This window comes from Podarcis gaigeae, assembly GCF_964106915.1.
Source record: "Podarcis gaigeae genome assembly, chromosome: 16".
Taxonomy (NCBI): domain Eukaryota; kingdom Metazoa; phylum Chordata; class Lepidosauria; order Squamata; family Lacertidae; genus Podarcis; species Podarcis gaigeae.
Window position 1 is genome coordinate 3,209,532 of NC_139693.1, and position 12,248 is coordinate 3,221,779.

The following is a 12,248-nucleotide window of genomic DNA, read 5'->3' on the forward strand; positions in this document are numbered from 1 at the left end:
TCCCTGCTCCTGCCAACCTAGCAGTTTGAAAGCACCTCAAAGTGCAAGTAGATAAATAGGTACCACTCCGGCGGGAAGGTAAACGGCGTTTCCATGCGCTGCTCTGGCTCGCCAGAAGTGGCTTAGTCCTGCTGGCCACATGACCCGGAAGCTGTCTGTGGACAAACGCCAGCTCCCTCAGCCAGTAAAGCGAGATGAGCGCCGCAACCCCAGAGTCGGCCACGACTGGGCCTAATGGTCAGGGGTCCCTTTCCCTTTACCTTTATGGATGGGGAATCAAATCCGTTTAGTTTTGCATTTTAATGCGAGCCAAACGGTTCTAACTTTCCAAGTCCAATGCATGAACCGAAATGCCACACCACCCTCCAAAATCCACACACTTCTCTGAACTTTGGGACGCAGTTCTCCAACAATGCGTACAAGAATGCAAATGTTAAGTGAAGGTGTGCCTAAAAATTCATATATTAGATAAAACAGCGCACAGGAGTGCATTATATTAGGAGAAATTGCTTGCAAAGGTTAATACGTTAAGGGGAAATGGCATTTAAAGAGTATCATAGGAGAAATGTATGCTAAAAATATTCCCTTTACGGCAGTTTCTCTTCTCCTTCATTGACGGAGAATGGTTAGGGAGTGAGGAACACACACATAGAACGTTTTCAGGACAACACTAGCTGTTATGTACTGAGTTGAATAGGATCCAAACTGCAGCAGTCTGATTGGTCCTAGAACAATAGGATTCAGAATGTAGCAGTCTGATTGGTCCTAGAACAATGCAGCAGTATGATTGGTTGGCAGGAACCACCCAATCATGCTCCAGATAGAAGTGAATCCACAACCTGATTGGCTTACAGTAGAATTCTGGAATTAGCCAATCATGTGCAGCCCATTGTGTAAATAATGTATATAAAGCAGATACTTTGAGGGGACTTTCATTCATTCCTCCTCACCACTATGAGCTGAATAAAGAGCATGAAATCACTTTGCGACTCTGAGTATATTTCACTAGCGTTACTTTCCCTGTGCAGAAGAAGGCACGATTCACACAATTTCTGTCGGTCCTGTACCCTTGGAATCATAAGAGCTAGAAACTTAAAAAGCACACAGAGGAGAAATTTTTAACACCGCACTAACCTTCGCTTTCTCTGTGCCACCTTTTCCCTTAGGCTGTCGAGCCCGTTGACATGTACTGGAAGTGCAACCTAGCTAATCCTCACACCACCCACTGCTTGGGCAGTGGCGAAATCATGATCAGTACCATGGGAGACCCGTCCGGCAATGGAAAAGGTGTTTGTTTTGGGCTGGGCAGACAAAGGAGGTGGTCTGGGCTGGGTTAACAAGAACACTAAGTCCTTTGCAAAGTGAGTCCCAGTCCAGATTTTGAACAGAGAAAATTTCTGTTCTTCCACATGCATGGTTTTTTTAAAAAGCAGATTTGCACCATGCCTTTTATTTTGTGTAATTTATTCCAATATTGATGGCTCTGGAGCAGTTTCCCCCTGCCACCAAGCTCCTGGGTGTATACATCTGCTTGTTGGGTTTCAACAGGCACGGCTCACAATTCTAGACTGCGTTTTTGCAATCATAAGGACTACAAACTTAACTTTTTTTAAAAAAAGAAAAAGGCTAGGGCAGGGGGGGCGGTGGAAGGAAGCAGAGATAATTGGGAAACTGAAATGTTAGGATTCTTGTGGGCCAGCTACTTATTTATTTATTTGTTAAATTTGTTAGTCTCTTTATCTTGCTTAGGGCAAAGTGACACAACCAAGTTACAGCAATATGCACACATACAGTGGTACCTCGGGTTACATACGCTTCAGGTTACAGACTCCGCTAACCCAGAAATAGTGCTTCAGGTTAAGAACTTTGCTTCAGGATGAGAACAGAAACCGTGCTCCGGCGGCGCGGCGGCAACAGGAGGCCCCATTAGCTAAAGTGGTGCTCCAGGTTAAGAACAGTTTCAGGTTAAGAACGGACCTCCGGAACGAATTAAGTACTTAACCCGAGGTACCACGGTACTCTCTAGGAGAGGTTTTAATTTATTTATTTAATACAAATATAACAGAAAGAAAGAAAAGAAAGGAACAGCATCAGCTCACATTAATATTAAAAATAATCCATCAATCCTAGAATCCTAGAATCATAGAGTTGGAAGAGACTACAAGGGCCATCGAGTCCAACCCCCTGCCAAGCAGGAAACACCATCAGAGCACTCCTGACATATGGTTGTCAAGCCTCTGCTTAAAGACCTCCAAAGAAGGAGACTCCACCACACTCCTTGGCAGCAAATTCCACTGTCGAACAGCTCTTACTGTCAGGAAGTTCTTCCTAATGTTTAGGTGGAATCTTCTTTCTTGTAGTTTGGATCCATTGCTCCGTGTCCGCTTCTCCTTTCTCCCTCCTCTATGTGACATCCTTTTATATATTTGAATGTGGCTATCATATCACCTGACTTAAACTATACACACACACACTATATATACAGTGGTACCTTGGTTTAAGAACAGTCCGGTTTAAGAACAATTTGGTTTACAAATTCCGCAAAACTGGAAATAGTTTCTTGGTTTGAGAACTTTACCTCGGTCTAAGAACAGAATCCGAATGGCAGAAGGTCACCAGCGGCGGGAGGCCCAATTAGGGAAAGTGTGCCTCAGTTTAAGAACGGTTTCGGTTTAAGAATGGACTTCCAGAATGGATTAAGTTCGTAAACCGAGGAACCACTGTATGTGTGTGTATGGTGTGTGTGACACCATAGCTGTCAACTTTTCCCTTTTCTTGCGATGAATCCTATTCAAAATAAGTGAATTTCCTTTTAAAAAAAGGAAAACGTTGACAGCTATGACACACAAACCAGACGCCTTCATCTGCAACAAAGCATGTCTATCCTATATTGGTTTCTACAACCTTCCAACAGTTTGACTTCACTCCAAAAGACACACTCCTCCATTGACAGACGAATGGCCAACCAACCATTATAATCTACATTCAGATGCAGAAAGGGCAGCGTGAACTTCAGACCACTGAGTAGTGGATGGAGCATGTTTACCCTTCAAACCTATAAGTCTTTTTGCAACACGCACTCACACCAGCTGGGCTATATCAAATACCTTTTGGGATTTAGAATAATGCATCTTGTTCATGGCAACGACTGTCGCTTCCTGGCAGAGCATCTCCCTTGCATGGAGAAAGCCTCGGGTTTAATCCCTGTCATCTCCAGGTGGGGTTGGGAGACAGCCCTGTTTGAATCCCCGAAGAGCTGTTGCCAGTAGGCAGTACTGCCTTAGGTGGACCGACATGGCCTGACTCGGTATATAAGGCAACTTCATGTGTTCCTACGACATCTTCATTGGCTCCCAGTACGTTTCCGAGCACAATTCAAAGTGTTGGTGCTGACCTAAAAGCCGTAAATGGCCTTGATCCAGTAGACCTGAAGGAGCGTCTCCACCCCCATCGTTCTGCCCAGACACTGAGGTCCAGCCCCGAGGGCCTTTTGGTGGTTCCCTCACTGCGAGATTACAGGGAATCAGGCAGAGGGCCTTCTCGGTAGTGGCACCGCCCTGTGGAACGCCCTCCCACCAGATGTCAAAGAGATCAACAACTACCAAACTTTTAAAAGACATCTGAAGGAGGCCCTGTTTAGGGAGGTTTTTAATGTCTGATGCTGTACTGTTTTTAAAATTCAGTTGGAAGCCGCCCAGAGTGGCTGGGGAAACCCAGCCAGATGGGCGGGATATAAATTATTATTATTATTATTATTATTATTATTATTGACATCTTTCCGCAGGGCCTGCAAGACAGAGCTGTTCCGCCTGGCCTTTGGTTTTGACTCAGTCTGACCCTTATGTTTCCCTCCCATTATTATTATTATTATTATTATTATTATTATTATTATTATTATTATTACTATTACTATTACTATTACTATATTTTTTTTTTTTTTTGTAATGTCAGGTGGTTTCGTGCTGCTGGATGGGGAGACGTTTGAGGTGAAGGGCAACTGGGAAAAAGGGTCCAAGGTCCCTAAGCTGGGCTACGATTTCTGGTACCAGCCGAGGCATAACGTCCTGATGAGCACGGAATGGGGAGTGCCCAAGTGCCTGGCTAATGGGTTTAATCCAGCTGATCTGGAGAAAGGTGAGTGCCTCCTTCTGCACATAAGCACTATTGAAGCAAAGGGCGGGGGGAATAATAATTGTAATACAGTGGTACCTCAGGTTACATACGCTTCAGGTTACAGACTCTGCTAACCCAGAAATAGTGCTTCAGGTTAAGAAGTTTGCTTCAGGATGAGAACAGAAATTGCGCCCCGGCAGCAGGAGGTCCCATTAGCTAAAGTGGTGCTTCAGGTTAAGAACAGTTTCAGGTTAAGTACGGACCTCCGGAACAAATTACAGTGGTTACATATGCTTCAGGTTACATACGCTTCAGGTTACAGACTCTGCTAACCCAGAAATAGTGCATCTTTGAAAGTCTGTATAGGAATAATAAGTCTATGGTTGAAACAAAGTACCGTATTTTTTGCTTTATAAGACTCACCTTTTCCCTCCCAAAAAGTAAGGGGAAATGTGTGTGCGTCTAATGGAGGGAATGCAGGCTGCACAGCTATCCCAGAAGCCAGAACAGCAAGAGGGATCACTGCTTTCGCTGCGCAGCGATCCCTCTTGTTGTTCTGGCTTCTGAGATTCAGAATATTTTTCTTCTTCTTTTCCTCCTCCAAAAACTAAGTGCGTCTTGTGGTCTGGTGCATCTTATAGAGCAAAAAATACGGTAATAGATGCTATTCTGTGGGCTAAGCAGTAAAACTTTTTTAGGCGCTTATGGTGCCGAAGTAGTAAGTGACTTACTATACTTCTATGGACTTTCAAAGATTGACAGACATGTGATCATTTGATTTCAAATATGTTAGAGAATTTACAAGTGTACACATTTTGTTTTTGTTGTACTAAATCATGTGTATTATGCAATAAGAATTACAGTGCTATCTAGTATACTGGTCTGCGTGTTGCTTGTATTGTTTGTGGTGCTATTTCACAATGCAGCATTCCTCTAGGAGATTATGAGGAGCAGAACGCTGAAGAATTGATAGTAGCGAAAGGAAGGGTTTCTTCACACAGTGCTTAGTTAAAATGATGGAATTTGCTTCCTGTGAGAAGTAGCAATGGCTGCCAACTAGGATGGCTTTGCAAAAGGTTTAGACAAATTCACGGAGGACAATAAGGCTATATTCTGAATGGCGCTTGCAGGGAATTGCAAGTGGGGAGAATGGCCGTTGCCCTCAGGTCTTGTTTGTGGGCTTCTGTCAAGAGCATCTGATTGACCACTGTGAAAACAGGATGCTAGACTAGTTGGGCCATCGCCCTGATCCAGCAAAACTCTTCTTACATTGTTAGATGGGAGGGATTTTGCGCACAAAAGAATGTCTTTCACAGGCAGCTGTTGTAAACAAAAATTGCCCTTTCCCCTTATGGCGTATCCAAGAGCCCATATAGAGTTCTTACATAGGTTCCCTATTGGTAGGAGAAAATAACAGAGGGCAACCAGAGAATATTGAGAAGCAAAGCAGCTAGTAAGCTTGATCTTTATTGATCTGTTGCAACAGGGTGCTCCCCTCACACGCAGGAAAGGAGGAGGACCCAGAAAATGGCATGCAAGGCCTTATAAAGACTTTTGAAATTCCCATCCTATAGATCAAGACCACCCCCAGAAACATCATACATACATCACATATAAGACCACCCCTCAGATACATCACACCTTCACACAAAAAAACCCTGTCTAAAACAGAACATTTGCATGTTGTTTTTCTCCTGTCGCTGTTTATCTCCTGTCTGGCAGGTTACTTGATTGGATTTCCTGGGTAGCCTGGCCATTCTTTTGTAGTGATAAATACTTAGTTCCTGGGCCAGGTCACAGGCTCACACCTTATTCAAACACAGACATACGCTTAAGACAGGATTTGTGAAGGAAAAGACAATGGGGGAGTCTTTTCCACTTTGACCTTGCAGAGAAAACATTTGGTCAATTTAGGAATCAAAATGGTTCCAGGTTGGTCTTCCTGTGCTGATCTATGTATGTGCGGTTATGAACATTACCATATATCTAAGACCGTAAAATTCCTATCACACAGCACTCCTCACACACCAATGCTGGGGGAAATCGAAAAAGTGACCTCTCAAGTAAGCTTTACTTTTCTGCTCTTTATTTACTCTACTTCCTCCACAACCACTGCGTCTTCGAAGGCTGCTACGGCAGCAACATTAATGTGTGGGACTGGACCACCCATGAACTCATCCAGTCCATCAACGTGGGGAAGAATTCCATCCCTCTTGAAATCCGCTTTCTCCACAACCCCGACGCGGCAGAAGGGTTCATCGGCTGTGCCCTCACCAGTGCGATTCATCGTTTCCACAAGACCGCGGTAACAAAAAGGAGTAACTTTTTAGTAATACTTGAGGAAGGGCTATGGCTCTCTGGCAGGAGATCCTCCTAGGTAAAGGTAAAGGTACCCCTGCCTGTACAGGCCAGTCGTGTCCGACTCTAGGGTTGTGCGCTCATCTCACTCTAGAGGCCGGGGGCCAGCGCTGTCCGGAGACACTTCCGGGTCACGTGGCCAGCGTGACGAAGCTGCTCTAGCGAGCCGGCACCAGCGCAGCGCACGGAAACGCCGTTTACCTTCCCACTATAAAGTGATACCTATTTATCTACTTGCACTTAGGGGTGCTTTCGAACTGCTAGGTGGGCAGGAGCTGGGACCGAAAGATGGGAGCTCACCCCGCCGTGGGGATTCGAACCGCCGACCATACGATCGGCAAGTCCTAGGCACTGAGGTTTTACCCACAGTGCCACCCACGTCCCTTTAGAAGACCCTCCTAAGCATCTCCAATTAGAAAAGGCCATTTCTTTGTAGACTTGGGGGAGAAATTTTAATTCAGTTCACACCGGAAGGCCAACTCACTCAGTTTGCACTTTCTGAAACAATGCATGGACTGCAACACAGCCTTCTTTTGAAATTTGCCCTTTTCCAAATTTTGCAGTGCAGTATCACGTACAAAAATGCATATACTGGGGGAAAGTGTATAAAAATGCATATGTTCAGAAAGGTCACACACAAAAATGCTTTATACTGGGGGAAATCGGTTTGCAAAATTGTGGATTTCAGGTGAAATTTCATACAAAAATGTGTTTGGGAGAAATTTGCACTAAAGTGCTGATGAGTTTTCACAAGGACTTTTTAAAAAAAAAATCCAAACTGATGTGGGAATGTGGAGAACTGAACTTAAGATGGGGGAAGGGGAGGAAAAACAGAATCTGAAATTGACAGGTGCCTAGTTGGATATGACCTTGGGGAGCGTACTCTGTCGGACTGCTCTCTTTTGCAAAAAAATTATTGGTGTACAGTCATACCTCGGGTTACAGCGGCTTCAGTGAGAGCCAGTGTGGTGTAGTGGTTAAGAGCAGTAGTCTCGTAATCTGGGGAACCGGGTTCGCGTCTCCGCTCCTCCACATGCAGCTGCTGGGTGACCTTGGGCCAGTCACACTTCTCTGAAGTCTCTCAGCCCCACTCACCTCACAGAGTGATTGTTGAATTGAATTAATTTTATAATGAAATGATTTTAGAATGTTTTATCATTTTATTGTTGTTAGCCGCTCTGAGCCCGGCTTCGGCTGGGTAGGGCGGGATATAAATAAAATTTAATTATTATTATTGTGGGAGAGGAAGGGAAAAGGAGATTGTTAGCTGCTTTGAGACTCCTTCGGGTAGTGATAAAGCAGGATATCAAATCCAAACTCCTCTTCTTCTTCTCTTCTTCAGGTTGTGTTTTTTCAGGTTGCGGACTGCCCAAACCCGAAAGTACAGGAACGGGTTACTTCTGGGTTTTGGTGGTCATGTATGCACAGAAGTGCTAAATTGTGCTTTGCGCATGCGCAGAAGTGCCGAATCACAACCTGCATGTGTGCAGACACATAGACGCGGGTTGTGAACGTGCATCCCGCATGGATCATGTTCGCAATCTGAGCATCCACTGTATTTGAGTGTATGTGGTTAGAGATGATAAAATAGACGACATTGCAAAGGGATGTGGCAAGGGTCCCTATGGTAGGGCCTCTGTTGAGGCTCTGCACCCTAACAGGGGCCGCATTAACAACAGCCCCGGCCCCCACCACAGACCTTCTCTTCCTCTGTACCGTTGCAGCCTGCCTGCTTGTTCACCCACCTCTTGTTCTGGGGCAGACATTAGTGGTGGCAAACAGGAAGAACAGTGATGCCCCTCTCGGCTTCCTCATTCCTTCTCTGCCTGTCAAGTAAGCAGGTCAGCAGTGATGAGGAGGAAGAGGAGCTGCTGCTGGCGGTGGTGAGGAGGGGAACTCACGGAGGGTGTTTTGTTTCCCCAGCCACCCTGGGCGGCTTCCAACAGAACACTAAAATACAATAACCTATTAAACATTAAAAGGGATGCGGGTGGCGCTGTGGGTTAAACCACAGAGCCTAGGACTTGCCGATCAGTAGGTCGGCGGTTCGAATCCCTGTGACGGGGTGAGCTCCCGTTGCTCGGTCCCTGCTCCTGCCAACCTAGCAGTTCAAAAGCACATCAGAGTGCAAGTAGATAAATAGGTACCACTCTAGTGGGAAGGTAAACGGTGTTTCCGTTCGCTGCTCTGGTTCGCCAGAAGCGGCTTAGTCCTGCTGGCCACATGACCTGGAAGCTGTACGCCGGCTCCCTTGGCCAATAAAGCGAGATGAGCGCTGGAACCCCAGAGTCGGCCACGACTGGACCTAATGGCCAGGGGTCTCCTTTACCTTTATTAAACGTTAAAAGCTTCCCTAAATAGGGCTACCTTCAGATGTCTTCTAAAAGTCTGGTAGTTGTTGATCTCTTTGACATCTGGTGGGAGGGCGTTCCACAGGGCGGGTGCCACTACCGAGAAGGCCCTCTGCCTGGTTCCCTGTAACTTGGCTTTTCACAGTGAGGGAACCGCCAGAAGGCCCTCGGCGCTGGACCTCAGTGTCCGGGCTGAACGATGGAGGTGGAGAAGCTCCTTCAGGTATACTGGACGGAGGATGTACACACACACACTTCCTCTGCAGTTTGTGACACTCCTCTTGAGACGGTGGGCAAAGGGAAGTATTTGCAGGCGAAATTAAGTTTTACCAATGGGGGCATCCAAAAGCGATCTCCCCACCCCCCAACTGGTGCAAAAGATCCCTTCTTGCAGCAAAGCACGGTGGGACAAATTGCTGACAGTCCGATTCCCTCTGAACACGTAAAAAGCCAACAGTGCACAGGATCTGTGTCGGCAGGAATAGGCGCCAGTCCAACTGGCGATGGAGTCAAACAGGTGTTGTCAGGCGGTGAGCAGGAGGCTTTGCGATCCCAACGGTTGTCTGACGGGGGCCCAGATCTGCAAGCCGTTCCCTCCCCACCCCACTATGCGCAGTTATCGCCTTTGCATCTCAGGGAGTGAATTATTGATCTTTGGCATAATGGGAGAGCGCAATCATTAACCCGCCTGGCTTACCAGAGGTGGTTCATTGAGCCGCCGCTCCCATTGTAACGGCTGTTTGCTCAGGTCCTGTGTCACCTCCGCATATGTCGAGCTGTGTACATACGATTGTGCGGCGGTTCAAGCCATTAAGCTTTCTCTTGTCTACATAAGATAGGTGCCTGTGATACCACACAAGAGCTGTTTACTCTGCAGTGCGTTGTGGAGTGGCCAAGAGACAGTGGTGACGGAGGAAGTCTCAGCATTCAGAGATTTCGCCTCTGCCCTGCACTCGCTCTCTCCTGCTGCCTCAGCCCTTCCACCTGTAAAATGGGACTAATAATGTTTGGCATGCCTTGTAACAGAGCCAGGCACACTTCAGGTTTGCAAGACCTGCTTTGAGCATTCCTCAACCCCCCCTTTTTTTTTACCCCTGAGATCCACTGACTGGAACCAGATGCAAAATAGTGGCTGGAGTGGGGTGGGGTGGGGATCATAAGTGGATTATTCCAACAGCTGGCGTGGAAGCACCCATTCTCTAAGAATCAAATAAGAAGATGCCTCTGAGTACATGCTCAGCACCAGAATTTCTTTTCAGAATTGTCACACAAAAGTCCACGCCTGGACCCACCCCCCAAAAAAAACTCTCTTCCCCTCCCAGCAACCTGATTTAGAAATAGGGCAGGAGGGTGGGGGGGACGCGGGGGGCGCTGTGGGTTAAACCACAGAGCCTAGGACTTGCCGATCAGAAGGTCGGCGGTTCGAATCCCCCTTGACGGGGTGAGCTCCTGTTGCTCGGTCCCTGCTCCTGCCCACCTAGCAGTTCGAAAGCACGTCAGAATGCAAATAGATAAATAGGTACCGCTCCGGCGGGAAGGTAAATGGCATTTCCGTGCACTGCTCTGGTTCGCCAGAAGCGGCTTAGTCCTGCTGGCCACATGACCCAGAAGCTGTACGCCGGCTCCCTCGGCCAGTAAAGCGAGATGAGCGCCGCAACGCCAGAGTCGGTCACGACTGGACCTAATGGTCAGGGGTACCTTTACCTTTACCTATTACTAAAACAAGTGGGTGTCATTTCTTACTGACGTTAAACAATTACAGTGCTACCTCGGGTTACATACGCTTCAGGTTACAGACTCTGCTAACCCAGAAATATTACCTCGGGTTAAGAACTTTGCTTCAGGATGAGAACAGAAATCATGCTGCAGCGGCACAGCACCAGCGGGAGGCCCCATTAGCTAAAGTGGTGCTTCAGGTTAAGAACAGTTTCAGGTTAAGAACGGACCTCCGGAACAAATTAAGTTCTTACCACTGTATTGAGCAATTGCCAGCATATTGCAGATCTAGTAGACTTTGATCTTCCTTAAGTCTTTTTGCCCTTGCAGAGTGTGATCACATTCTCAGCATACATTTAAAGCAACATTATACTATTTTAACAGTAGTTACTTCCCCCCTCCACCAAGAATCATGGGAACTGTAGTTTGTTCAGGGTGCTGAGAGTTAGGAGACACACTTCAATTCCCCTCAAAGAGCTCCAGGTCTCAGAGTGGCTTAATGGTCAAACCCTCTTCCCAAGGCCTGAGGATCTCCTAACAATGATGCCATTTAGGGCTTTAAAGGCCAGCACCAACGCTTTGAATTGTGCTCTGAAACGTACTGGGAGCCAATGGAGGTCTTTCAAGACCGGCGTTATGTGGTTTTGGCGGCTGCTCCCAGTCCCCAGTCTAGCTGCCGCATTCTGGATTAGTTGTAGTTTCCGGGTCACCTTCAAAGGTAGCCCCACATAGAGCGCATTGCAGTAGTCCAAGCGGGAGATAACCAGAGCATGCACCACTCTGGCGAGACAGTCTGCAGGCAGGTAGGGTCTCATCCTGCGTACCAGATGGAGCTGGTAAACAGCTGCCCTGGACACAGAATTGACCTGCGCCTCCATGGACAGCGGTGAGTCCAGAATGACTCCCAGGCTGCGCACCTGGTCCTTCAGGGGCACAGTTACCCCATTCAGGACCAGGGAATCCTCCACACCTGCCTGCCTCCTGTCCCCCAAAAACAGTACTTCTGCCTTGTCAGGATTCAACCTCAATCCGTTAGCCGCCACCCACCCTCCAATATTAAGAATATATCCATCTGTGCTGAGTGGATGATGCCGTTCCTGTGTTTAATCTCCACTGTGGTTGCTCTTTCTGCAGAATGGGACGTGGGCGGCCAAGCAAGTAATCCAGGTGCCCAACAAGAAGGTGGACGGCTGGGTTCTTCCTGACATGCCAGGTGAGTCCAGCATGGTTTCAGATTTGGGCCACAAGTAGGATTTATCTTGTGGTTTTGAGCAGCTTTCCCACCTGCCAAGCCTCTAGAGGCAAAAGAGGTTCATTCAGGGCAGCTTAAGAGAGTAAGTTCGTCCCAACAAAAGAACTGTGGCAAGAAAAATTGATGAGTTATGCAGAACTGGCTAAATTGACATACAAACTGCAGAACGAGGACAACTGTGACTTTAAGGAAGAATGGGAACTTTTTACAAATTTTAAATAATTTTACAAATTGTTTAAAAAGACAACAAAATGAACTGGACTCCTTGGCAGGTTTTGAAGAAACATACACAAAATTATTGGTTGATATGATAGATAGACAAGGCAAGGGTATGTATAATTTTATGACATGTAGAGAATAATATGTGCAGAGAAATCAGAGAGAGGAGCCGAGGGATGTCCCTGGTTGGGGGGGGGAGGAAGGGGGGGAAAGAATGTATGTGATTATATGATTTGATA

The 12,248-nt window shown here is 46.8% G+C and overlaps 1 protein-coding gene across 1 annotated transcript in view; it reads left to right on the forward strand.

Annotated features, from left to right (window-relative positions):
- LOC310833274 (methanethiol oxidase-like) overlaps positions 1-12,248 on the forward strand; it is a 33,310-nt gene that overhangs the window by 15,560 nt on the left and 5,502 nt on the right. Inside the window, exons 5-8 of the mRNA XM_083715880.1 lie at positions 1,167-1,287; positions 3,952-4,134; positions 6,240-6,418; positions 11,673-11,751. Of these exons, the coding sequence (XP_083572006.1) occupies positions 1,167-1,287; positions 3,952-4,134; positions 6,240-6,418; positions 11,673-11,751 (562 nt within the window). The remainder of the gene's footprint in view (positions 1-1,166; positions 1,288-3,951; positions 4,135-6,239; positions 6,419-11,672; positions 11,752-12,248) is intronic.